General features: G+C 46.1%; 1 protein-coding gene across 1 annotated transcript; it reads left to right on the forward strand.

The window, feature by feature from the left end:
- Positions 1-387: 387 nt before the first annotated feature.
- On the forward strand, positions 388-26,897 carry DMBX1 (diencephalon/mesencephalon homeobox 1). Its single transcript, XM_085067681.1, has 5 exons — positions 388-509; positions 14,109-14,274; positions 17,719-17,897; positions 19,073-19,427; positions 20,231-26,897. The coding sequence occupies exons 2-5, from the start codon at positions 14,121-14,123 to the stop codon at positions 20,629-20,631; spliced, it is 1,089 nt and encodes a 362-aa protein (XP_084923807.1). The 5' UTR covers positions 388-509; positions 14,109-14,120; the 3' UTR covers positions 20,632-26,897.

Below are 26,897 nucleotides of genomic sequence, written 5' to 3' on the forward strand. Positions count from 1 at the left end.
CAGCATCACCACCCAGGGGCCGTCGGGGGAAAGGGAAACTTCAGGGTCTGATCCAGCGTGGTGCTAAGCGGGGGGCGCGGAGAGAGGCACGGCTTCCCTTGCCTGTGCCTTACGGACCCCATCGCCCCCCCGGTCCTGGCTCTAGCCCTCCTCCCTTCACCGGCATCCCGTCCGCTTCCAGGGATTTAATTAGGCGTTTACACCTCGGCTTGGAGTAAATGACTAGTAAGAAGTGTTGGGGGGGGTGGGGGGTGTATCAGCAGCCCCGTTTTGATTGACAGGGTGGAGGACCATTGAAAATCTTGCAGGGTAGCTCCCGGGTCGCTATGAAGCTCCTTTTAAAAATCCTTCTCCAATGCTGACTCCCGGTAGATGGCAGCTCCGCCGGGCGCGCAGGCAGCGCGCAGGCAGCGCGGGCGGATGGAGTAGGGCGGGCCGGGGCGCAGCGCCGCGCTCCCACGCGTGTCCCCGCTCCCACGGCGGGCCGAGAGGCTGCCCCACCGCCCCAGGTAAGAACCCCCCGGGCAGCGCGGGTCCGGCGGGCTGGGGATGCCGACGGGGAAAGGAGAGGACTTTGGGGACTGTTTGCGAGGATGGGGGAATCTCTCCGTGGGAGAATGCGCGGCCGGCGGAGGGACCGCTGGCAGGGATGCGCGCACCGCCGAGGAGGAGAAGCCCAGCCCGGGCTCCAGCGCAAATCCTGTCTCCTCTTGTCCCTTTTTTTTTTTTTTTTCTTTTCCTTTATTTTGTTTTTTTTCTTTCTTTGGTTTGTTTATGTGGCGTCTACCACGCTTCAAAAAAAAAAAAAAAATCCAAGTCACCGCGAAAACAAAAAATTAATGCAAACCCCCACTACCAGATCGGGGCCTCGTTCCCTATTGACTCCAACTCCCAGCCCGCTCCGGTGAGGGTTTAGGCAGCTGGCGGGGATGCGAGGGTTGTAACGGGGCTCGGCGAATGGTGAGGGACGCGCATCCCTGAGCCGCGCTCCGCGGGAGGGGAGGGCAACTTTCCCCTTATTTACATAATGATGTTTTAGTAAGCTCCGCAGCCTGGAGAGAACTGCCGAGGGCAGAAACCCTCCCAGAGCGGGGCCGGGAGCCGGGGACCCCTGCGATGGCCCCGCTGGGGGTGGCTCCGGGCTTGTTTTTTCTTTCTGGTGCGGCTGGAAGTTGAGCGCGGAAGGGGCGGCAAGGGACGGCACGATGCCGGCAGCGCTAGGAAGCCTTTCTAGGCTAAATCACAGCCCCACATCACCTCGTTGAGAGGTTAGACAGCAAAAGGGACAGGGATCCTTCTGTGAGGAGATGGCAGGCCGGTCTTTGCCCCCGCTCCGAGCTCTCCCTCTTTAAGGGCTGTATAAATCCTGGACCTGCGCTGTCAGCCCTTCTTGATAAATTAAGGGCTTCGCAGTCGAAACCTATTTACACCTCCATTATAGGGCTAACCAAATGGGGATCCGCATGCATATTTTTACCGCAAGAGATCTCATACATCTCCGCCACAGTCGCCCCTCGGGCCATGGGATAACAGATAGGGAAGGGGGGTGGGTTGTGCTCCGCCGCGGCCAGCACTTGAGCGGAAAGAAGTCCGTGTCCCCCCACTCGGTGCTGGCTGCCCGGGGCACTCGGGACCCGTCCCCCTTGCAGGGGGCAAGGACGGGGCGAGGGTGACCTCCCCAGAAGCCTTGCGGGGGGACGGGACACACGGGCTGGTCTAGTCCAAAGCAAGGCCCTGGGGAAGTTGCTCTTCCGATGGAGATGGGGTTTGGCTGCGACACTTGCCGTGGCTGTCCCTTTATTTGGGAAGAGAAGGGGCAAGAAGTGCCCATACGGAGCCATCCGGTCCCTGCGGTCGGTTCAGCTTTCCATTTATTTCCAGGCGGCGACCTCAGGCTCCTGGTGGGGGAAAGGGGTCAGCGCATCCCGGGACAAGTCCTCTGTGTCCCCGAGGGTCACCTAGGCGAGGCCGTCAGCAGAAAGGAGGGAGGGGGCAACATCCCCCGTTTCCCGGTGGGATTCCCGCACCGAGAGCTGCCCGCTGCCTTTCGAAACGAAACGCGGACGGAGAGAGGTGGCACCGCAGCCCCAGACCCGGGGAGGGTTCGGCCCAGCAGCCCCGTCCCTGGCTGGGGCTTTGCGGGGCTTTTCCCGCACCCGCTGCTCCGGCCGGCCGCGCTCCGGCTGTGTCCCGCATTCCGGCTCCGCTTTCAGCGCCGGGGAAAAAGAAATGTCCCCGCTCCGCCTCATCCCGTCCCCTCCGGCGGCCCCCTCCAGTTCCACTTGGTTAGCTCAAGTTTTCCATGTAAATGACAGTAATAAATATCTAATCATGTCCCGCAGCTATCGGCGGCTCGCCGAGCAGCCGGCATTAATGAGACATCCAGGGGAAGTGGGGGAAAGGAGAGGGGGAAAAAAAATAAAACGGAAAGTTTTTCCGCTGTCCCCGAATGGTTTCTAGAGGCGAGGCCCGGCCGAGGTGACGGGGGGATGTGAGCCCCTCGATCCTGCGGAGCGATCCCAACTGCGGGGTCGCGCTCAGGTTCAAACCCGTCCCCTCTAATTAACCCCCTCCCCAAAATCCCAGCAATTCCCCTCGAGGGAGTGGCGAGTCCGGCCGCATCGCCGGGTTGGGGGCTGCTGTCCCGAAAGCCCCGCGGAGATGCGTGTGCCCATCCCCGCCGTGATTCCCAAACAATTAATGGAGCTGCGATGAGCTTTGAATGCTGATGGTGGGCCGAGGGGGGGAAAGGCGGTGGGAAGGCTGCGGCTGAAATTAAACCATGAGAGTTGGATTTGTTCGCCTAACGCTAAACAAATGGACTGATTACCTTCTTTCCAAACGCATCAGTCATACTACATTAAGTAGCAGAGAGCTAATTATCCCAATTAGGAGGCTGATTTATAATTAATGGCTTGGACCAAGTGATAATTGGATGTTAATGGATAACAGTTTTGTCTGAAGTAGCCTCCCGCTCCCCCAAAGGCAGGGCTGGAGGGTTTGGGGTTTATTTACCCTCTCTCTCCCTCACCTCTGCATGGACACAAAGCAAGAGAGAAGCGAAATCTGCTCTTAGCTGGGTCGGGTGGACTCTCTTCAGGCTGGGGGAGCCGCTGGCCTCTTCCCAGCTTGCCCGGGGCTCAGCGAGGAGGGTTGTGAAGTTGCCTTCAGCACCCACCCTCTCCAGCTTTTCGAGCAATATCTGCTCCATTCCCTGTGTTTCCAAGCCGGGGACAGCTGACCCTGCTGGGCTCCTCATCCACCCACAGGACGTGGGTTGTGCTCTCGATGAAGGGCAAAGGCTGAACCCCATGGGGTGATCTAGTGCAGATAAGGCTGTTCCTCTGCCCTGCCTGTCCTAGGGAGAGCAGGATGGGGCTCACCCTGAGGATGAGAGGTTCTACATCCTCCCTGGCCCACACTCCCCGTGCACTGGTGGCCAGGGAGAGAATATGCAGTTTCTCACTCCGTGTTTCTCTTGACCACATCTCACGACTGGCTCGCTGACTGTTTAGCTTTTCCCTTCCGTGTTCACTTTTCACCCATGAGTAAGTTGATGCAAGTCAATCCTGCTTCCTTGCTAGCCCCAGCCAGAGAGACTTGAACCTACAACCTTTAGGCTTTTGGACTGTGTTTCTAAAATCAGTTTTTCCATTCTAACTAAGAACAGTAATGGGCACAAAATTCCTGAAAGGATAAGAGTGACTTCAACTCTGAGTTACCCCATGACTGGGGAGCGGTTGTATTAAATTACACCAACATGCCTAATGCAAAAATACACCCAAAATTGTACCCTCAGTACACAGAAAGCCAGTTTAGATCAGCTCTCCAGCTTTTCCTGCTAATTTAAAGAGTACTTGGTGTCTAAATGGGAGACTCTCCTCATGCTCACACACATGAGCAGGCTCCTGCAGGGATCTTATTGCTGTATCAGAAGGCACAGCTCTGTTTCACAGAGCTGGTGCAGATATTGCTTTTCCTTAGTGCCGAAAGAAACGGAGTCAAAGGAGCTTCCCACAAATCAGAGAGTAGGACAGGCTGGCCAGGCAACTTTTGCACAATACAGTTGTAGAGGGAGTGACTGCAGAGGGTTTTGTTCCCAGTGTCCTTATCCTTTAAAAGAATGTTTTGCCGAGAAAGAGGGAAACTGGAGGAAAAGAAGCCAGAGTGAACGGTTTCTTTTTCCTCTGTCATTATCACAACCAGCTCTGGCAAAACAAAGGCGCTGCAGAGAAAGTCCAGGACCAAGCTCTTCTGATAAAGCTACCTGCTGGTTTTACTGGTGATGCTATGGGTAAACTCTTCAGCTTGAAGTAGCCTATGTTTTCCAAGATTCTAGTGGTTTTTCAGGGGCATCTCAAAATTGAGCTTGTCAAATTGAAAATGCTTCTACTGAGGCACTGAATAATGCCAGTTGGGCTTAAACCATTTCAAAAGGTTGAGTGCTGATTTTCACAACTCATGTCTGAACAGGACATTTATAGCTACCTTGCTTCATTTGGAAAAACACAGGAGTAGGGAAAATGCTGAAGAACATGGATTTAATAAATCCCAAATTTTCCAATCCTATACAGCTACTAATAAACTAACCTACTTCGGGGGAATTTCCATCAAAATATGCTGGTTGTGAAGCGGGTGGAGAATTTGGAAATGTAGCCAAATAGTCAGGAATTAATTCATGGTGCACCGGGGGTTAGCCAAACCCTAGGACGTTTCCCACCAGTTTATTTCACTCTAGGAGTTATTGAAATAGAATTTTTTTAAATCCTTTTAACTTCATTACGTTTTGGATCAGACTTCTTCTGTTTCCTAAAGCAGGTCTGGTGAAATTACAGCTCATGGGAAGGAGAGAGTCTGAGGGACTCTCAGCCTCTGTATGGTCAGAGCAAATAGTGACCTGAGAAAACGTGCTCTAAAACCAAAAGTGTGAGTGTGGTGCTTGGGAACTCCACTAGCATCTTCCAGGGAAAGAGTAACAGTTGCACTGGGGGAAATGAGCTGATAGATCTCGACAGGGAGACAATGATCTTCCCAAAGGAGCTGTGGGAACCTGATGTCTCCAGCTGAGCACCAGGTGGATCGAGCAGGGAGCAGCACACCGAGCTCTTGGCATGTGTTAGTCCAAGGTGGGTGAATGTGCCTCTGCTGAGGGACATCACATCTCCCCACAAAACCCACCAGACATTTAGCAGCTCTGCCTGCTTTACAGCACACAGCTCTTTAAAGCACAGATCACCTGCTGGTGGCCAAAATACATTGCTTGCCTTGGCAGCTGCACTTAATTCGGTGTAGGGATCCAAAGGTTTACAGGAAAGGAAGCCTTGTGAGTGCTCCCCAGCCCCTGGCACTGCTGCTGCCACTAACTCCGGTTTGTGGCCCTGTTTTAAGGTGGCACAAGTCTTCCCCCCACCCCAGCCCCTCCTTGGAAAAGCCACTGAGCTCAAAGAGCTTTTTTAGTGGTAGGATGAAAAATGATGTTATCAGTTGTAAAGAAGAAAAACCTAAAGCTTCTGGTTTATTCTTTTAATGTATTAGAAGTCCCCCACAATTGCATGGCTTGTGGAGCTGCCTTTCAGGACCTTTTTTTTTTCAGTTTTGACCAAAGGAGGATTGTTATTTTGCGTTATAGCTGATTTAAGTCTGAGCAGAAGCAGTTGCCACAGCGTGTTTTGTGAGTGTTGTTTTGAGTGCTTTAAGGATCATCTGCAGCGGCAGAGTCTACCTGAAGTTGCAGAAACATCCTGAGTTCAGGCTCTCAGCTTCCATTCTTTCAAAATTTGCTTGCTCTTTATATCTCTTCAAATCACCTTCGAGCAGAATTGCACTTGGCATCACAACCTCACAGCTTTCCATGTAACTAGCTGAAAGAATTCCTAGGGAAGTCCTTCTGTGCCAGCGGGGTTGAACTCCAGCAATGTGGCAGAAAGCATTACATTTCACAAAGACACACTGACTCCCCTCCTCCTGTGTGTACCTAACTGCTCCCAGCTCAACACCCAGAACTTACAGCTCCAGCTTTTTACTTTCTACTTGATGAGCAGTGGTCGTGGGTGGAGAAATCAGCCTCCCTCCGTGCCTCATCCCAGTGCCTGCCCATGGACCATCTGAGCTGTGGCATTGCCCTGGGAGTGTCTGCAGCAAGCTTGCATTCCCTTCTGCCAGCCTGGCTGTTGGGCTTGCAGCACCTGGGAGAAGCAGGAAGAACTAGGAATTCTTTAGGAACTGCTTCAGCAGATCTTTAAAATCTTATCTGCGCACTTCTTGCAGTGTTTGGTCTCCCTTGTTAGGGCTCAGTGCTGGATTGTCAGATCAGCACCATGGCTGTGGTGGTCAGGACAGACAGAGGTCCTTGCCACTAAAGGTCACAGGCTTAAAAACATATTTTGACACAGAACTGTAGATCCTTGTCTTCTTAATGAGACTGTCATGGGTAAAATCCTCCAGGATATTGCTCTGTCTTCCAGGGACAGGGGAGATTCCTGAACCAGAAGCCCCAAGAGGCTGCCTTCAAGACGGTGAGTTTGCTCATAGGAACAATCTTCAAATGTGCTGCAGGCAAAAGCTGTTTTGGGGGCAGAGAGCAAGCAGCAAGCCACCCTCATGATCCCAGCAGTCCTGGGGAAGGGCAGAGACTGGGGAGTCTGATTTGGAAAATTTCCTTTCCCAGCATTAGGGAAAACAAAAAGGTGCTTCTCAAGAAAGCCTTTTTCACAGAAGTGAGGCGAAGGGCTCAGCAGGTACTTCGGGTTCTTTTGGTTTTGTTTTTTTGTTTTGTTTTTTTTCATACAAATACCAAAGATAAACCCTTTAAGCAGTTTGTGAATTCAGTAGTTTGATTGCAGGGTACTCTGAGGCTACTCCAAGTCCTGAAGCCAAGCAGTCCAGAGGCAGGGATGCTGTAGGGTCTGGAGAGGGGAAGGAGGTTGGTAGCACAGGGACATGCGATCCTGGCTGCAGTGGGATGCAGCTGCACTTCATATCCATGGAACCATGAGATATATTCATAGCCAGCAACGCTGGCAGAGCTAGGCTGTAGGTTCAGTTTCCATTGTGGTGTTAATGATGAGAAACCTCAAATGCTTGCTTTTTTTTTTTGGGTTGCTGACTGATCCGGAAGCAGAATGAGATGAGAAATCAGAGTCAAAGTGGTCTTCATGTTAAAAGGTTTACTTGTTTAGCCAGGAAAATGCTCAACTTCAATATAAATTCCAAGAGCTTTTACTGAGGCTTGAGTGCTGCTCCGAAGGGGAGAAGGGAGGTTTGTCCTGGTTTGATCTGTAAGCACTGGTGTAAATTACAACAAGGGAAGGATTTAGCACCACAGTGATGTTTAGTGATGCCACTCTTTCTGGCTCTACACTGCAAGTTGGTGGGCTGCAAGCCCTAAAACTTATCCCTCACTTAAAAACAGAGACTTTAAGGATGTCTTTATTTTATTTTATTTTGGACCTAGTAGGTCTGCCCTCTGAAGAATGCCTCTGCAAACAGAGGCATTGGAAAGTCTTTTGCCAGGAAGTATCTAATCAATCACTTGGTTCTGTTGTCTGGGGCTTTTGGGTGAAAAACAATATTTCACAAAAGCCTTAAAAAAAAAAAAATCACAGCAGGTGATGAGGGTTTCCTTTGCCAGCCAGAGCCTGTTACCTCAGCCACTCACAACCCGGTGTCGAGAATTTGTAGGGTCCTGCAGAAAACTTCTTTGTCTCAGCAGGATGCTCTGAGGTTTGTTTTATAAAATCAACAAGCCTTCTCACATCCTATTATATTTCCACTACAAATAGATGAGCATTACAAACACAGTTGCTGTGCTCATCAGCAGCATAGACTCAAGGAGGCAGTTATTTGGCAAGATCTACCCAAAAAATAATGATGCTGTCCATGGCTGGAGGTATTTCCAAATTTCAGCCACTAGCAATCCTCCTGGTTTTAAGAAAAAGATCTCTTTATTTATACCAAGGTCACTAGGAAAAGCTGAGCGTGAGCTGCAAGAATTGGTGTAATTGGTCAGGTTTTGCTTTCAGTGGGTTGTGACTTGTTTAATTACAGCCCGTCTAATTAAGATCTGGCTCTGCACTAAGAAATTAACTCAATTTAAATCCAGGGATTTACACAGGTGTAAAAACATTTCAGGAAGACCAGAAATGCAGAGTCCTGGGTTTTTTTCAGGAGCTGTTCTCAATTCCTTATTTCAGTTATAAGGAAAGGCTTTTGGAAGCCTGTTTTTATGGTGCATGCTCTCGGACTTTGACGTTTGAATGAGAAACTATGATGTGTTGCAGTATTTCAAATTATTTATATTTCATCCACTACAAAGGTGAAATTGTTTCCTTAGACATTCGGTAATCTCACGTGAGGAACAAAACTGATTTATAACATGTTGGTTATTATCTTACGTGATTTTGGGCCTTTATATATCTAAAAGATTTAGGGATATGTTAAAAAAAAAAAAGAAAGATTGAATAAAAGCTCTTGCTAGGATCATTTATTCATAACCCCCCAGGTATGTAATTCATTTAGTACCAAATACATATAAACCCAATGTCTGTCTATGGAGTGAGCCTGTTTTCCTAGAATGTGAGTTACACAGAGTCAGAGATCTGTTATTTATCTTTCTGATTTGAAGTGCTTCTGAATAAGGAATTAAAGCATAAAATCATAACGCAGAACAGCTCTGGGGAAAGTGAGCTGGGATATTCGGTTGTGATTTTATTTTCAATGATGTTTATTGGTAGTGGTAATAAGGGGGAAAGGATGTTGCAGCACAAACTGTTTGCTGTTATTCTCTGCTAGTAATGAACCATAGGTTCCTGTGCTTTGCATAAACACCAGCAGTGATTTGTAGTACCTTTGCAGATGCTCAGGCTGAAGACCACAACTTTCTTTTTACCTGACAGAGCTACTCCTATTTTTTTCTGTTATCTGCAGAATGCTGAACACCAAACAAGTGCACCAGACTTCTGTTTCATGCTTGTTTTGTTTTTTTACAACTGATCCTTTTCTTGTGCTCCAGCTGTGCCTTCAACAGGTCACACACCCGAGGCTGTGCTGAGCTCTTCCAAACTTTAAATGCATCTGTGGTGAATCTCTCTTCATAAACAATGAACTATAGTGTTGAAATTCCCTTCTGAAAGTGACTTTCCAAAGTCTAGATTTTACCCTTTTTTTTTTTTTTTAATACAGTTTATTTCCCATATGAAAAAGGCATCATACACCCTCCCCACCTCCACCAACCCTCCCATTTGGGGAACAGCTTTGATAAAGTGATAAAGAAACAGCCCCAGGTGTCCACCAGGCAAAAGTAAACTCTGATAGCCTCTTCTTGAGACCTCTAGGAATAATTCAGTATTTCTAACTCATAGGTTTTATCACCCCATTCTTCATGATGGCACCTGAGTGTCTTGTGTAGATCAGTGAATTTAGTCTCAGTATTTCTTAGAGTTTGGGATGACTCACTGTTTGGAGGGAAAAGAGAAAATGGTCCAAAGCCCCTGCAAAGCTGCTAATCCTACATCCAGCCTCAGCCTCATCTTGCCTGGCAGTATTTGCTCAAGAAGGGGGAATGTCTTGTCCTAGGCATCTTTTGCTACCTGGGAAAACTGGTCAGAATAAGCTATTGAAGAAAATTCCTCCATCTCATCTCAGTTTAGATTTGGGGAGCAAAACCAGTGTCTCAGTTTAAATAAAGCTCCTTTCGTCCAGAGCAGTGCTGGCACAGGGAGCTGCTGTGGATGCCCTTGTTCAGGACAGCTTGGGATGAAGAAATTGGAAATTAAATTTGCCAGCATTGACAAGAGCTCTGTGGCCAGCACAAGGGACCCTTGAGCTTGCAGGCTGCGGTGGGGTAGATCTACCTCTCCTTTAATGAGTTTTGTCAGTTCTGTAATTTTGCTAAAGACTTCATGTGTGACTGGCAGGTGAAGCCAAGTACAGACTGATGGTGTTTTGATAGGGGAAGTAAAGGAATGAAATGGGGACAGGAGAGGGCAGAAAGTGGCCCTTATTTCAAATTCTTGGGTGTACTCAATACAGCTCCAGGGTGAATTCTGTGGTTTTGTTTTGGTGATTTGTTGTTTGTTTGGGTTTTTTACCCGAAGGAAAAATTTAGGTGTTTTCTTGCCAGCTACTTTTCAGAAAACTTCAAAATTTCCTTTTTTTAATTGTTCTCAGATCTGTTTAAATTCCACATACACACAGGCCACTAGGAACAGGAGTTTTCATCTGGCAAGGAAATGCATGCATCTCTCTTCACATCTTCTCAGGACAGATTTACACGGAAAATTATAAAAAATTAGTTACCAGTTAAATAGGGAAACCCAAAGTCTTGTACAAAGCTGAGAATATTAAAACCCAGGGTCAGATCTCCCCTCTGTGCCACACTGTGAAGTGTTGCACAGTAAATTGCACTGCTCCTGTGCCATATGACTTCATGGGAACATGACGGTTTCACAGCCAGTGCTGGGAAGGGGTGTATGGGATTCACGGTGGTTGGAGCAATGCAGCTCTGCTCTGGGATAACAGAGCTCCTTTTTCTGGCTGGTAAATGTGCAAATTGTTTTGCATCAGATTGAACAGCAGCAGCTGAATGCAGTGTCGGGTCCCTGGATTGGTCTGGGCTGGGCAGAATCCTACATTACCTGGCCTCAGAGCAATGCAGGGATGGAGAAATCTGCATTTCTCATAGACAGCAGCAGTTAAAGCTAAGGGGAATCCCACATCCTCACAGCTCCTGCAGTCTGCAAATTCTGCAGGCTTGGGAAGAAAAATAGGCACAGCATCCATGAGTCTTCCATAGTGAAAACATAAGTGAGAGGTAAAAGCCATAGGAGGGGTTTGGACTCTGAGGTAGCAATGCAGGAGTTCAACCTTTGGTCTCATCCTCCTTCTGGCTGTGGCTTTTCCTGAGGCCCTCCAGCCACGCAGAGACATAAAAGATGCATTTGCAGATTTTGAAAATTAAAACCATCTATACAGCCAGTGGGAAAGGATCAGCTTATTTGGTTGCTTAATGAAATATAAAGATTATTTTAACCAGTGTAAGCACTATTCGACAGCTTGTGAAACACAGCGGTGGCTTGATGAATGGCTTTCTCCATTAAAAAAAATTGCTGCATGATGTCTTTTAAATATTTAATTTATTGGGGTTGGAGTGAGCTCGGAGCTGACAGTTAAACAGGAGCTATTTGTGGTCTCAGTTAACTTTGCTTACCCGGCTGAACCGTCTCGCTCAGTAAATTCCCTCATTTTTTATACTGAATCTGGGATGATACATTTGCTGCACAAGTGAGTAAGAAGTTCTGCCTGTTGTCTGCACTGCAGCATAACAGGCAGTTATCACCAAAGCCGTGACTCCCATCCTGAGCCCATCCTTGTGAAATCCTTCTCTTTTTTCTTTCTTTTTTTTTTTATCTTTTTAATGCATTTTCTTCTAGGCCACCCAAAACCATACACGTACAATCATCTTTTAACAATCACATACACTGAAATATTCCTGGAGCAAGTGTTTCAGTGGAAACACTGGGCTCCAGACACAACACCATTGGCAGCATCCTTAGAAGACTGTATAGTATGGGAAAATTCCCCTCCTCTCCCTCTTCATTTTTCCTTTCATTTGCCAGCTTGCTACACAGCCGACGACATGCAAGGGGGATTAGAAAAGGAAAACAGGCATTTCTGTGAGTTGGGAGTCAAAGACACTTGGCCTCCCACGTATCTTCTGGCAAGGCTGAGCCCCGGTGTGGATTCTCCAGCATCTATTAAGGACAGAGGTCTGGCAGCAGCCCAGGGCAGTTAATAGGTTCTGTGTCCTCAAATGGTTTTCACGAAACACGCAGGAACTTAATAAGCTTTGAGACCTCCACCCCGCTGGCCAAAGCTGGTGCAACCAGCCAGCTGGTTCACAAGTGTGCCGGCAGGGGAAGGAGGCAGAATGAAGTTGCAAATCTTTGATTTGCTGCCTGTGCTGGCCAGAAAAGCCAGTCCTGTCCTTGTCTGTGACAGCAAGGCAGCAAACAACATCGTTGGGTGGGATGGTGCTCTTGGGAAATGAGCCACACCAAGGATGGGGTGAGGCTGCAGCACAGATCAGTCTTTCCCAGGTGATGGGAGATGTCCTCCGTGGCCATGTCAATGCTAGGTGTCACTGGGACATGTCCTTTACCCCATGCCACCAGCAGCAAAACTTTGCAGTCCAGGAAAGCAACATCACAGCTGAAATTTTGCTGTGAACCCTTTGTGAGGAAAACAAATTCAAATGCCAAAAATCTGCTGGTATGCAAAGTCCCTCACGTTGATCAGAGAACCAGCAAACAATTTTGTCATTGCTTAGATCTTCCCTAAGCTCCATTGGAGCAGAGCTATAGCATTCTTGTGTTTCAGTTGGCATCTGAACCAAAAAAGTCCAGTTTCACAGTTCAGCTTAGAATAGTGGGGAGTGAATTCCAGAGTGTGTGAACAGCTAGACACAGAGCAGATGAAGATGGCATCAGGGTGTCAGATTTTTGTGGTGTAACCACACCTGGATCTGCCATCCTCCATCGGTGCTCTCAGCGCTGAAATGGTGCAGTGGAAGAGCATGAGGGACTTGGGCAAACAGGAATGAGGCTGAGTGCTGAATTCCAAAATTAGGGGTTTACAGTTACTGCAGCCTCTTTGAGAAGACAATCCCAAAAACTGAATTCACATTTCTGCGGGTCATCCCTGCACTGGCAGAGCGTGTGACCAAACTCCAGCTGCACGTTTCCCTCCCCCATTCCTGGGCACTGCAATGGAGAGATGCTTGCAGGGATGAAGCCACGAGATGCCCCAGAATCTGCAGTACAAAATTCAGCTGCTTTTTCAAGGAATTCTGACTTGGTCTCTGGCTGTTAGAAAAGGTCACTCCATGCTTGTGCTTCTTACATCAAGATGTAAGAGAACAGGAGTTTAAAGCAGGAGGGGCAGTGGGAGCAACTAATTTCCATTTCTCCCTCTTCACCACGAGTCTGTCCCTCCATGTCATAAATCATTTACGGGAAAATATGAAGGTCTTTTCTCAGTACAGAAAATACAGCAGATAATTGTTCTTCCAAATTTTCACTGTTCCTCCTAAAACCATGGGCATTCCTCCTAAAATCATCACCTCCCTCCAGTGTTAAAATTGTTTTCTAAGAGGTTGCCTGAAAAGATGTCTGCTTTCCTTGAGTTAGTCCAGCTGACCATTTTTCCCTGAACGTTTGTTCATTGCACTGACTTTCTGATGTAAACGGTGGTTTAAAAAATTTATTTTGTGGCTAATATTTCACAACTTCTTTTCTGATGTCTTACAAACTGCAGAAACGACATCCTGGAGGCCCTCAGTCATTTACAACAGGGATGAATGAAGCATTGCTCGGCTTTTGAGATCAATATTAGCTCAGTTTTACAGATGGTCTGTAAGGAAAAAGAGCTTGAAGTTTCATGTAGAGCCCACACTAGAAAAAAAATAGCCATTAGTTTTCTGAAATAATTTCCTTGCTATTGAACTATGAAATGTCAGTATTTATTGCAAACCTTATTCCCTCTTTAGCCATAACATTTTTGGCGCTATTATGCTACAGATTTATTTTCTTTCACACCACATGCTCTTTTTTTCCCCCTGTATCATTTGTGTTTTCTTAAGGAGACTTGTAAGAAAAATGAATAATGAATGGAAACAAATTATAAATGAGTGAGTTCCAAAAAGAAACATCATTTGACATTCCAGCAATAGGATTACAGAACAGTCCACTGTAGGAACTGACAGGGACAAAATCCCAGCAAGCGCTGGGATAGAGCTAGGTCAATGCATTAAAAGCTACAGTAATAAGATAAATTGTATTGCGGTATGCAAAAAAATTAATTTCCCATCCTTTGATCAGCATATCATGGGTCAGATATGGGGTTTTAGACTTGGAATTCAGACTGGTGTTGGTGGTGGTTTAGGTGTACAGGAGATATTTTGATTCCCATCGAGAACCTGTTGGAGGTCGGACACGAGCCTCGCATGCAGCACTTTAATTTTGAGCTCAGCATTTCCAAAGCTCTGCTGAGACACCAGGATGCTGGAACAGCACGTCCCTAAGCCCCTTTCTCCTGTGGCTGATGTTTTGCAGGTTTATGTCACCATGCAGCACTATGGAGTGAACGGCTACTCGCTGCACGCCATGAACTCGCTGAGCGCCATGTACAACCTCCACCAGCAGGCAGCTCAGCAGGCACAGCACGCCCCCGACTACCGGCCCTCGGTGCACGCCCTCACCCTGGCAGAGAGACTGGCTGGTAAGAACCACTCATGGCTTTTGCCCTTCCCTAGCACAAAAAAACCCACCCCCCCAAAAAAAACTCAAAAAAACCCCAAAAACAAAAACCCCACCACAAAAAAAACCAAAAACCCTTGTTGCTTGCATTGAGTGAAACTCTTCTGGAAAACCCATGGAAGAGATGGGATGTGGCTCCACTACATGGCATTTAAAAGAGAGAATTAAAAAGATGCTGAAATGTAACAAGCAAACAGAAAACAGCAAAGAATTTTACTGTCTTGTCAGTAAATAAGGGCAGAATGAATGTGATCACAAAGTAAATTGGATTCTCCAGCCACCTCCTACCAGCCCAGGCCATGGCTTGTTTCTCCATGCTGTCCCTTCATGCAACTATTTTCCACTTCTGTCCTAAAAAACACTCTTTCTCTATGGGAAATGATCTTCATTTGGATCATCTTTGCATTTCACCTTGACCTGTTTCTTCCTGGGGATCCTAGACCTTGCCTTGGGTGACACTTTCCTGCAGATCCCGTCGTCTTCCATAAAGGAGCCTTTTTAGCTCAAATCAAATCACATGTGACTTTACTGAGGCAATGCCATTTACACAGCACTGTTGATGGTGGGACAGCAGGACAGAAGCTGCTGGTCCAGAGCATCTGAGCTGGTTTTCTGTGTTCAGCCATGGCTGTAACAGCACTGCATCGATGCTCTCCTTAACAAGAAGTGCAAAGCCAAGATAGTATTTTTGATTTGGTAGAGGTAATTGTCCAAAAATAATGGATGGAGACCTGAGAATATTCAGTATGGTAGGGCACATATATCTGCTCTAAATTTCAGCCTGCCACAAAATATCCAGAGCTGGCTGAGATCATCAAAGGTTCCTGCAGTGCAAGAGATCAACAGCTGGAGCATCACTGTTTTGGTCTGGACTTGGATGCAGTGATGTAAAGCAGACCTGACAACCAGGACAAGAAAGCTAAAGTAAAAAGTTGCCATACATGTGATTCTAGAAACCTTCCCAGAATGGAATAATCTTCCTCGACTGAAAATGTGTATCTGTTCTAAGAGAGCTTTCTAGTTGTCTGATATTAAAGTAAAAATTAAACATATGGGAGAAGATGACCCTGAACTCTGCAATGTACCTTGCAGACCCTGTGTCTCAAGGTGCCCCTTTTCTAGCTGCAAGGATCTCTTGAAAGTTTGTGATCTCCTGTATCTTTTAGAGTAGAGCATGGAGGACTTAATGTCTTTGACCCTAACTAGGCTAAAGCGGAGTGAGATAAAAAAAGAATAAAAAAGCTATTCTCATATTCTTGACCAGAAGATTCAATTGGTTGCCTGACCTCTTATCTTTAAAATTAATAACCCACTTGGAAGAATTTCCAAATTAAATCCCACAGTCCCCTTGTCTGCTTATCATTGGCAGGGTAGGCATTGTATACCTACAAGCTGTTTCCTTTGCAGTTGCTTCACATTCTGTTACTTCTGAATATCTTTCAGTGCAGGTTATAGATCTCATTTGCCTTCCAGGGACAGTCAGAATAAAGCACCACAAAAGCAAATGACCTTAAGTCAGAAAACAGAGGTTTCTGATTGTAACTGCAAAGCCTCACCTGCAATTTATATTCTCCATCTTGCACAAAGCCTGAAAACATAGTTAAAACATTAAAATAATTGCTGGCTGCCTCTCGTTGGAGTGGCCAAACTTAATGCATGAGCTGCTGCCTCTGGGGAGCTGGTAGGTCTAACCTCTACTCCAGAAATTTGGGAATATTCCAGCCTGCAGGTAGGGTGTTTAACCAGTGCCCTTTCTCCTGTTTTCGTGTACTTGAAATTCAAATGTTAGCTTTGTAAAATGTTTTGGGGCAGCTTCAATTTGATTTCTTGTGCTGGAACATCCCTTCTCCTCACCTGGCTGCACAGTGAGCTGTGCCTGGATGCATCAAGGATGGTCCCTTTGCCTCCAGAGGGGCAGCTTTTTCACCAGCGTTTGAACTCCCCGAGGAGCTCTGGTGCCTCAAACATGAAAGTTTCTTGTGTGCAACCAGCATATATTGTCAAAGACCTTTAGCCTGATCACATCTTTGCCAGGCTGCCAAAACCACGCAGCTTTGGCAATCCCCCAGAAGGGCGCTGCGAGTGCTGACCTAGAATGGAACAGCTGGAAGTTTTGGAAGAGGAATGTTTGAGTGGTGCAAAGCTGATTTGCTACGCTCGTTAGCCAGTGGATCTGGAACCTGGCTGTGTGGTGCTGGGGGTGGCCCCGCAGCAGGTTTTGGTTTGTAGTTTAGATTCATGTCACGATGCTCGTGACAAATGCGCAAATAAACAGCAGCCAGAGCCTCCATCGGGCTCCTCATGCTGATAGTGCCAGCTTTTCTCCCTGTTAGGTTGTTTTCTCGTGTGTTCATTCCTCCCTTCTACTGGAAGTCACATTCTTAACCGAATTAAAAATGATACCAGACACTGCTCATTCTGCATTTCCGCTTTGAGAGCAAACCTCTTGCCAGACTGTTTCATTCCAGGGCTGTAGCACAGCGTGTCCCAACTTGCATAATAAAGGGTGGGGTTTTTTTCATTTTCAAGTAACTTATTTTCATTGATTTAAGATCTTTCTACTCCCACTAACTGTTGTGCAATAATATCGCCTCTGGTGAAATAATAAGCCCTTTACTGTTGGCCTCAGATTTTCCCCAGTCTGAATTTCTTCTCTGCCCTCAATTTTCCGAGTTCTGTTTGTAAAGTCAGACTTTGTGAATAGGTGCTCTGCTGAGAAGAGCTCAGCACATGAGCTCTGGGCTTGCAACCAGTGGGGCTGGATGTGGCCCTGGCTAGCATTTCCACCCCAGATGCTGAAGTGTCCGTGCTCAGCAAAGGATGTGCTTTGGAGCTAAATGCACAAAAGCACGTGAGCTTAAATGCTCTCTGAACTGGAGCCCAGAACAGCTCTCCAATATCATGCCTTGAAGACTGCAGTGAGCTACATATGAGACATTAAAGAAGTGCAATGGTGAATGTCCCCACAGTGTTTTTAATTGTGTTTCTTAATGGAAGGTGCTTATGCCATGGTGGGGTCTGGACATTTGCATGTCCGGCCTCGCTGATGTTGGAGCAGATTGACTTATTTCAGCCAAATTCAGTGCTGGAGTCTCAACAGCTTCCACAGCTGGCACAGAAAGAAGTTCTCTCTCCAGAACAGGCTTTTAGAATCATAGAATGTTTTGGGCTGGAAGTTGTCTCAAAGGTCATCTAATTTTAACCCCCTGCTATGATTTTATCTCTTCGACCACCTCAATTAACTAGCAAAATCCATACATATGTGTTTTATTAACTCCAAAGCAATGGCAAAAACATTTTGTAGTTTTGTCTGATGTTAGCAAGGGCTTTACTCGACTGTCAGCGTACAAATTCCAATAATTAAATTGGCCACTTTTCTTGTCTTCCAACGGCTGTACATTTCAAGACATCATTTTGGAGGCACGTTATGGATCCCAGCACCGCAAACAAAGGCGAAGTCGCACGGCCTTCACCGCCCAGCAGCTGGAGGCTTTGGAGAAGACTTTCCAGAAGACTCACTACCCTGATGTGGTGATGAGAGAGCGGCTGGCCATGTGCACAAACCTGCCTGAAGCCAGAGTCCAGGTACTGATATTTTGTGGGTTTGTGAGTGGGGATGTTTAAAAGAACACAGTGGTGTTCCCAGTGGGTTGACAGCTCCCTTGACCTTCCAGGATTCATGCAGTGGAACCAAAGATTTTGGAGCAGTGAAGTTGTTAGAGTTGGGGGCGGGGAGGATAAAATCATCTGAAGTCACACATCTTCTTAAGAAACTTATAATCCACGCGCACATTTTTTAAATTTAGGATTGTCTGAAGTGTACACTGGTTTTCATTTGTTCTTTCACATTTCTTTGGAGGAAATTTCAGAAACAGCAACAGAAGTCTACTTATTTATTTATTTGCAAGGCTTTTCTGGCTTTCTCAAAAAAATAGAGACCCAAGTAATTCCAGCTGCTCTTTTCCACCAGTGTCAATATTTGTAACATCTCGGGCCAAGGTTTGGGTTTGCTTTTTGTTTTTGTTTCCTTTTCTTTTTTAGTTTCAACTAGTGAAATGTGCTAGTTCATAACCTGCTGGTGGAGAGACTCTTGTCTGTTAAAAGGCAAATAGCAAGTTCTTCACTGTGAGGAGAAAAAGTAGTCGAAAAAAATTTGTTCTTTTATATATCAAGACATTTTGATCTAAAAAACAGTTTGTTGCCTTATCTAACCAACCAAACAACATGAACAAGATTTGCAAATATATTTCTTCTAATCCATGTCTCCTCTCCTCCTTTCCTAAATGCTGTTCCCAGATAACAGCCTATGCTTCTAATTTCTTACTTTCAGTGTTGCCACCATCGTTTTGATACACTTAAAACCAAATGGTTTTAGAAACCTAACAGACTGTAAGCCAATGCAATGTCATCAGACATTACAGACATTACAGCTGCAAAACATTCTGTTTGGATGCAGCTGCCTAGCCAATTTAGGGGGAAAAAAAACTAACAAAACCCAAAAACCACCAGCAGTGGAGCATCTTAAAGAATCAACAGAGACGCTGGATATTTTCTAAAATATGTTTGATATGTTATATGTAGATGCACTGAGAACAGGAGAGCTCTAAGGTCCAGCAAAGTGGAATGGCCTTTGGGCACAGTGGGTCTGCAGTACCTCATTATTTGGGGTTCCCCTGAAGCTCCCTGGCTCAATGGTGATGAATTTGGCACTAAGCAGGATTCTCACTGGTTTCTCTCCCTTGCTGCTTGTGGCACTGAAGGTCTGGTTCAAGAACCGGAGAGCCAAATTCCGGAAGAAGCAGCGTAGCCTGCAGAAAGAGCAGCTGCAGAAGCAGAAGGACTGTGAGGGAAGCCACAGTGAGGGAAAGATGGAGCCACCCGTGCTGGAGACCCAGGCTCCCACCCCAGACACCGAGAAGGTCCAGAGCCTCCCCAGCGAGGTCGGCACAGACCTCAACCTGACCCTGTCAGAGCAGTCGGCCAGCGAGTCGGCACCTGAGGACCAGACCGACAGAGAGGAGGAGTTCAAGAGCACCTTGGATGAGGCCAAAGTGGACAAGAGCCCTGGTGTGGACAGCAAGGCCTTGAACTGCAAGAGAGCGAGCCCAAAAGCAGGTGAGGGCAGCATCTTGGTGGGGTTGGTGTCAGCACCTGGCAGGTTGGTGGTCAGAACCCTTTTCCAAGGGGGATGCTGGTGGTTGGGTACAGTCCCATATTCCCTGTGGGGTGAATGCGTCCAGATAAGCTGCCCAGGCTTGTCACCTTGTCATCACTGGACAGGCCCCGCAGAGGACATGATGTCCATGGTAGATGGAGCACTGAAAGAGAAAAGGCCTTCTGCTCTGGCTAGATCTTGGGGAGAGCAGTGCCCAGCAGCAGCAGAGAGCTCAGCCCCTGCGGTGTTAAACACACACTCTCCACGATGCTATGGAGAAGACACTTTATTGCAAAAATCCAGGGTTCTTAGACTGTTAGTTTGTTATACTTGTGAGGCACAACAAATGTGCTTAACTAACCACCATAGACCATGATAGGAACAGGCATCAGGTGTAACCAACCACCAGGCCCACAGTGCAAGCACTTATTGGTTCCATTAATTGTTTCACAATTATGTAACTTGTTTTTCACCTCTAGTTTAGCTGAGTCGTTCCCAGAATGCTTTTCCAGTTAGCCAAAGTAACAGAAGTGAGCAAGGATTTTACAAGGGTAACAAGGCCCTCACTTTGCAAGGCCTTTCTGCCCCACAACACACCCCATTTCTACACTCTGAGGTGCTGAGTGTGGGAAAGGCACACATTTAGCTCCCATTTGTCCTCCATTGCAAGAGAGAAGCCCATGCTGCTGCCCAAACCTTTCTAGGGTGTGAATAAACATCCAGCCTGTGGGAATAACCCCATCCCCTGTGTCTCCTGCCACAGAGTCCCCTATCAGCGCGACGGTGACGCCTTCATCCAGCAGCGGCCTGGCCCAGACTCACTCCTACTCCTCCTCGCCCCTGAGCCTCTTCCGCCTGCAGGAGCAGTTCCGCCAGCACATGGCAGCCACCAACAACTTGGTGCATTACTCCTCCTTTGAAATGGGGACACCGTCTGCCATGCCCTACTTGGGCATGAACGTCAACATGGCCCCGCTCAGCTCCCTGCACTGTCAGTCCTATTACCAGTCGCTGTCCCACGCTCAGCAGGTCTGGTCCTCCCCCATCCTGCAGGCCTCCAGCTCCCTGCCAAGCCTGAACAGTAAAACCACGAGCATTGAGAACCTGAGGCTCCGGGCGAAGCAGCACGCGGCGTCGCTGGGGCTGGACACGCTCCCCAACTGACTGACCCCACGGGAAGATGCACCAGAGGTTGGCACTACACACGGCACTCCTTGAATCCCCATGCACCCCACACCTCTTCTGGAGTAAGGTGCACCCTTGCAGGGAAAACTTTGCATTTATTAACGTCTCGTTAGCACCACGGTTGTGTCAGACATTGCTACTGGCTTGGTCTTCACTAAATATTTAATGAGGAAGGGGGAAAGGATCTATGTTTAGACAGATGAACTGTCCTCTGGACTGCCATGAGTTAAGCCTGTAATGTTCAGGAGGAACTCCCTGTCCTCATCCCCTCAATAAGGTGCCAACTGTGTTATATTCACCTGTTTTTTTGTTGTTGTTGCGTTCCTTGGGGAAGAAAGAGTCCTGCTTTGTCTTGTATATAGTTTATAATGTTGACAGCACCCATCACCTGTGTGTTACTGTCAGTGTTACAGAACTGTGACCTCTTTTGCTTTTATTCCCCTTTCCTTTTCAATTTTAGTAGCTAGTATCAGAGTTACAAACCAGCCATCCTCCCGACCCCAGCTGGAAGCTAGTTGCTCTTCTTGGGTCAGCCTCCTAAAGGTGTTCACGAGGAAGAGAAATGATTGTGCACTTCACCACTCCACTTCTCCCTTCTCTGCTAAAGCTAATTTTTTAACAACTGGGAAATTATCTGAAGGTGAATTTCCTGTTTAAGCACTTCCTATAAGGCAGGCATTTTCCGTTTTCTTTTTAATAGCACTTGCTCAAAGAGGGTGAAATATTGGCCAAATGCTGCTGGCTGAGAGAAAATGAAGGCCAAATTTGCAGGATTATTTTGAATCTATATTATTTCCACTTTGATCTTTAGTGAAGTGTAAACTTTATTTACAAATTCCAGGGTTTTCTTTTTGGAGAGCATTTTGGTCTTACTTTGACAATAGATAATAGTAAAAATTTCATATGGACTCCTGGTGTGTTCATACACCATGGATTTTATGGTTCTTTGACAAAAAAACTTGATTAATGCAAGCTGTGTCTAGAAAAAAATCTCTGATCACCAAATTCTGTCCTCAAGCCCTCAGTTCAGAAAGTGGTTATCAAGTGAAAATGTAACAAGTGAAAAATGCTGTACTGCTGGAGGCAAAGCAGGTGTAAGCAGGGGCTTTAAATTCTCTTCAGAACTGAGGGGGGGATAGATGAACTTGCCAAAAATGCTGGGTTTCCAAGTAGCCAAAATGCACCAGCTTCAAAATTATTGCACTGAACAGTTTCAGTCTCGTTTCATTAGAATGACCCATCATTCACCCTTGGGTGGTTTTCCTTGTTGAGAAGGAATGTTTCTGCCAACTTAAATCACCTTTTTTTTCTTTTTCTTGATTTTTTTTTGGTTTTTTTTTTGTGCCAAACCAAATAAACATTTTGGACCCACTGCTCTTACTCTGAGCCTTAGGGAGGGATGGTATCCAGATCTAATCTCTAATATTTCCTAGGACCAAAAAATCCAGAGTGACTCTGGGGCAGGTGGTATGCTTGTAGCCCAGGAGTGTTGACTGGGTGTGTCATTAACAGGCTGGGCAGAGCTGTGCTATCTCTCTGCAAATAATCAGAATTTATTTACCCATGAAGAGCTGACCCACAGCCTGTGGCCCCTCTCACTCCCACCTTGCTTCATACTGGGGCAGCAGCCAGGGGTCAAATTACCTCTTCAAACATGGAAGGAAAGAGTGTTTTCAGCTACATTAATGCTTCTTGAAAAAGCATCAACTCCTGCAAACAGAGACGTAAGAATAGCCAAGTTTGATGGGAAATAGTGTTTTATCCCTCATAAAGCTGTAGCTGGAGCAGACCTCCGGAGGGGGCAGCTCATCAGCTGCACCAGCTTCCAGGGAAAATGTAGTGTCTTCCATAAATATTTCTGTCATGCCAAACACTTCCGTTTGGGGCTTTTCTCTCATGCTTTGGTTTTCCTGACTGTGTCAAATCAGCCCCCGTGACCGGCAGAATTCTCTGCTTTGCCAAAACCAAATGTATTTGTAAGAAGCAGATTTTTGGCTGATGCTTTCAAAGGAATCTGAATAAATTAAAACCACCAAAGCACATTTACTCTGTCCAAAAAAATAAAGTCTCAGCTTTCATTTTCTGAAGCCTGTCACCCAAACCAGGGACACTCAAACAAAGCTTTAATTTTCCTCCTCCTTCCTTGAAAGGCTCTATTCACCAATATTTTTACGGTGCCCTGCTAACCTCTGCACCTATATAGGCTGTGGAGCTGCTTTACCAGAGCAGGGCAAACACAAATTTAAATAACACCCCTTCTGATGTTGTTCCCTGATGCCAGGGAACAAGTGATGTAATTGGGTGTGAGATCAGATCTGCACTTCAGCTCTTTTTTAATTAATAAAAGATGCCCATGAACCTGCAGCTTGTGTCAGTGGGTGTTTCAGGCAGAGAGCAGAGGGTTACAGTTGCTCTTGTGCCATCCCAGGTAAGACAGGCATCTCTTCTCTGCCCAGGGGCTGGAAAGAGAGGCATCAGCTCAGATGAGGGCAGATACAGCCTTACCATAGTTCACAGTGCCACAGCACCTGCCAGAGGAAGGTCAGAACAGATGGATTTAAGGTCTGCTCCTGCAAGGTGAGGACAGGCAGCACAGCAGATAAGCTTGCTTGATCCAGCACTAGATTTGCCATGATCCTCCTGAGGGAGACAGACCTTCCCCTCTGAGCCAAGGAGGGAAACTCTTCCCTGTGCCTGGGTGCAAAAATTCATTTTAACATTCACAGCCTTCACACATCTCAGCCAGCCCTGGAGCATGACCCCTTCCATGCCCCGTGTCACTGCTGATATCCTTCTGCTGCTCCTGGGAGTTGCCCAATGGAGTATCTCTCACACCATTAAAACCACCAACATCAGGATGAGGCCAGCACAGCTCAGGAAGCAGGCTGGGACAGGAGACTTCCAGATCTCCATCAGTCCATAGGAGTGTCTGTTTAGCATCATCCTCGTCTGCCTCTGTGAGGTGCAGCAGCTGAGGTGCAGCTGGTCCTGGACCAGGGCATGTGAATAATTCCCACCTGGAGGTCATTTCTCCTGTTCTGAATCAGGATGAAAATATCTAAAATTTAAAAATAAACAGAAAAATAAGAGATTGCCTTAAATACATATGAGCCCCTGACATATTTTATATAAAGTTTCAGTTTTACCTTGTTACAGTCAAACTTGAACATCAATGAGGGGAGTGAGCTGACATGAGAAGCCAAAATTGATTTGGAAATGCAAGATTTTAGGCTCACGGCTTGCAAAAGATTAATAATCAATTTTCTGTCAAAATGGACTTTTTCCTACATATTGTTGTAAAGTCTCTGAGCTTTTGGGCTATTTCTGACCAAAAAAAATTTAAAAAGTTAAAAAACATAGGGAGAAAATCCCTATTCAATTTAATCCTGTGTATGTGTTAGGAAGACTGAAGGGAATGCTTCTGCATAATTCTTCTTTGAACTTTGCAAAGCTGGATGTTTCTTCAGGTGGGCAGAACTCCAGCGAATCTCCCAGTTTATGATGTGAGGTCTGCTTGTCCCCTTTCCTTCCACCAGCCCCAGCTATTTAGGAAAATGAGGTCACTGATGAGTCTCAGAGTCAAAACAGATTGAGGATCCCCTCTCCTCAATTCCAGGCAGAGGTCTGACACTTCTTAATAAACACTGCAGTTGGATATAGTGTGGTTTCTTCCATTACAGGCATAAAATGCTTGGGGTGTAACACAGAGGTCCTACCTCGCCAGACAGATGAATTATTATAGGGGAGAAAAAGAGTTATCCACCCTCTCTGGGTGCTGTGCCAGCCTGCTGCCAGGGCAGAACATCCCTGAGACAGCTTCACCCACAGGGAGGTTAAAGGCAAAAAGGGAAGCAACATTTTGTGCTCTGTGATGCAGATGATCAAGTTGTGATTTTAATGTATGGAAGGAATGCCAGACAAATGCACAGCAAGACATGGAGGCTGGGAAAATAATATGCCCAGTCCTTTAAAAACAGTGATAGAAACTCTGGAAAAAGTCTCCCTAGTTCCTGTTTGGAAACAGGTTATAGATCTGGAGATTTCCTCTGCTGGTCTTTTCCCTTTCCAGTGGCTTTGTTTAGTTCGCCTCCCCTTAGTGAACCAGCTACAGCTCCAAAACCTCCTTAGCAAATTTTTAAAGGTTTTATAAATGGTCCTTGCAGGACCAAGGCCCAGGAGAAAACCAGTGACAATAATCAGGACAAAAGTTTGCAGTTAAATTTCTTCTACCATGCAAGAGAAGTCTAGTAAAAATTTAAAAAAAAAAAAAAAAAGTTTAAACAGTGCAGGAGAAATGCTAAATGAGAAAATATTCAATAATGATGCTGGGAGGCTGAAAAGAAACATATTTTTTCCCTTCTTTTTTGTCTTTTTTATTTTTTTGGCTAAAAAGGGGAAATGTCCTTGATGGTGAATATGAGAATAAAGAGAGATTTTTTTTTCCCTATGTTTCCTCCACAAAAATCATCATTTGCTGTGCAGGAAACACAAAAAATGCTGCCAAATATGAAAATAACCATCAGCAAGCAGATCCCTCCACATTTCCCTTCTCATTTAGGTATTTCACCATGTGAAGAATTTTAACCAGCTCTAGGTATGTTGTTGCCACTGCAGCCAACTAAGGAGATGTTCATTTTTGCTGAAAAATCACCAAAGTAGGTGGACACAGAGGAGGGAACTATAGTTATTTCTGTCCCTGTGTGCCTCATGTGACACTTCCATTGACATGACAATTCTGAGCAACATCAGGACATTTCTGAAGAGTTCATACATAAAAGATTAAGTAAACCTCTGCAGAAAAGGAATGCAAATTAAAATCCACCATATTCTATTAGTTTAATTACAGTAGCTATGAAACATAATTCAATTAAGCTTGAAAAAAGTCAATTACAGAACTTTCCTGCTGGTTTTTACAAGCTGTGTTGATTTTTCTTTTCCTCCCTTCTTAGCCCTCCATGTGCCCCTTGCTGGTTTTTTATGATCTGTTCTAGAGCAGCATAATATGTCTCTTGCATTTTTTTTTCTTTTGAGTGAAGAAAAAAAAAGCTATTTCTCTGTGTAGGTCTGCTCTCAGCCCAAATCCAGAGTGGAAGGATAAGAAGAGGTCGGTGCAATAAACAACAAAAAGAAAAACCCCCAAAAATTTCAGCAATGCAGGATCAAACAAACAGAAAACCCCCTGCTCTGCCGTGCGGCTGCAACTTTCCCACCGTGTTACACAACAGCCCAGCAGTGATTAAGGTTCCCTGTTTTCCACAGACTTTGCAGATGCTGTTTGCTTCCCAGATGGCAGCATCCACATTGTCCCTGCCTTCCTCGGGCTCCTGGGGAAGAGATGCACAGGCTGAGGTGCCTCCTCTGCACAGGGGTGAATCCCATTAGGGCAGGCTCTGGTCAATGCCAGCGCTGAGTTTGGCCCCAGGACCTTGTGCAAAGGTCAGGATGTGTCCCAGGCCTGGCTGGTTCCAGAGGAACCTGCTGGGATTTGTAGGGTGAGACCCAGAGACTGCACAAAGACAGAGCCTCATCACTGCAGTGATGCAAGAGTGGAGTTACTGCACCAGCTTCAGTGGAGCAATGCCACAGCTGAGGACAACCCTTAACCCACGTTAATTTGGAAAGAATGTATAGTTCTTCACATGCAAACAAAAACGTCATTATATTTTTAATAGTCTGGGTTCCAGGCTGGAAGTCCTCTGCAAAATCTCTTTCAGACATACATTAAACACACAGCAAATTAAATGGTGCAGCTGGTGCCCTGTGAATGGCCAAAGCCTTTTCTAACTGCTCTGGCAATTGAGTGGGGCCATCGCATAAGGCAGAACTTTAGATGTGTCTGTACGATGGAAAATAACTTTTTGGTTTATTTTCTCATGCCAGGAGGCAGTCAATTTATTCTTTTTTTCCCAGGTTCTGACCCAAGGTGTACAGTTAGCTCCAAAGTGTATCCGTGTTTGTATGTCAAACCCATCTTGCAAAGGAACAAAGGCTTTTAAATTGCAAAAAGGAAATCAAAGTAATATACTGTACAGATCGCTGTAAAATTGAGCTGTAGTGTAAGACCTTGTGCTTTAGAATTCACTATTGAGGAACTCAAACATGTATCATATTTATTTATTCTGGTAGGTAAAAGAAGAAAAAAAAAGAGTTTATATTCATTTCTGAAAAGCTGCAGCATGATGCTATGTACCGATTGTGCCAGTCCCGCTTTCTGTAAAATTATTGCCTGTTTTCATACTCCACTA

This window comes from Lichenostomus cassidix, chromosome 8 (assembly GCF_008360975.1).
Source record: "Lichenostomus cassidix isolate B80296 chromosome 8, HeHo_3.0, whole genome shotgun sequence".
Classification (NCBI taxonomy): Eukaryota; Metazoa; Chordata; class Aves; order Passeriformes; family Meliphagidae; genus Lichenostomus; species Lichenostomus cassidix.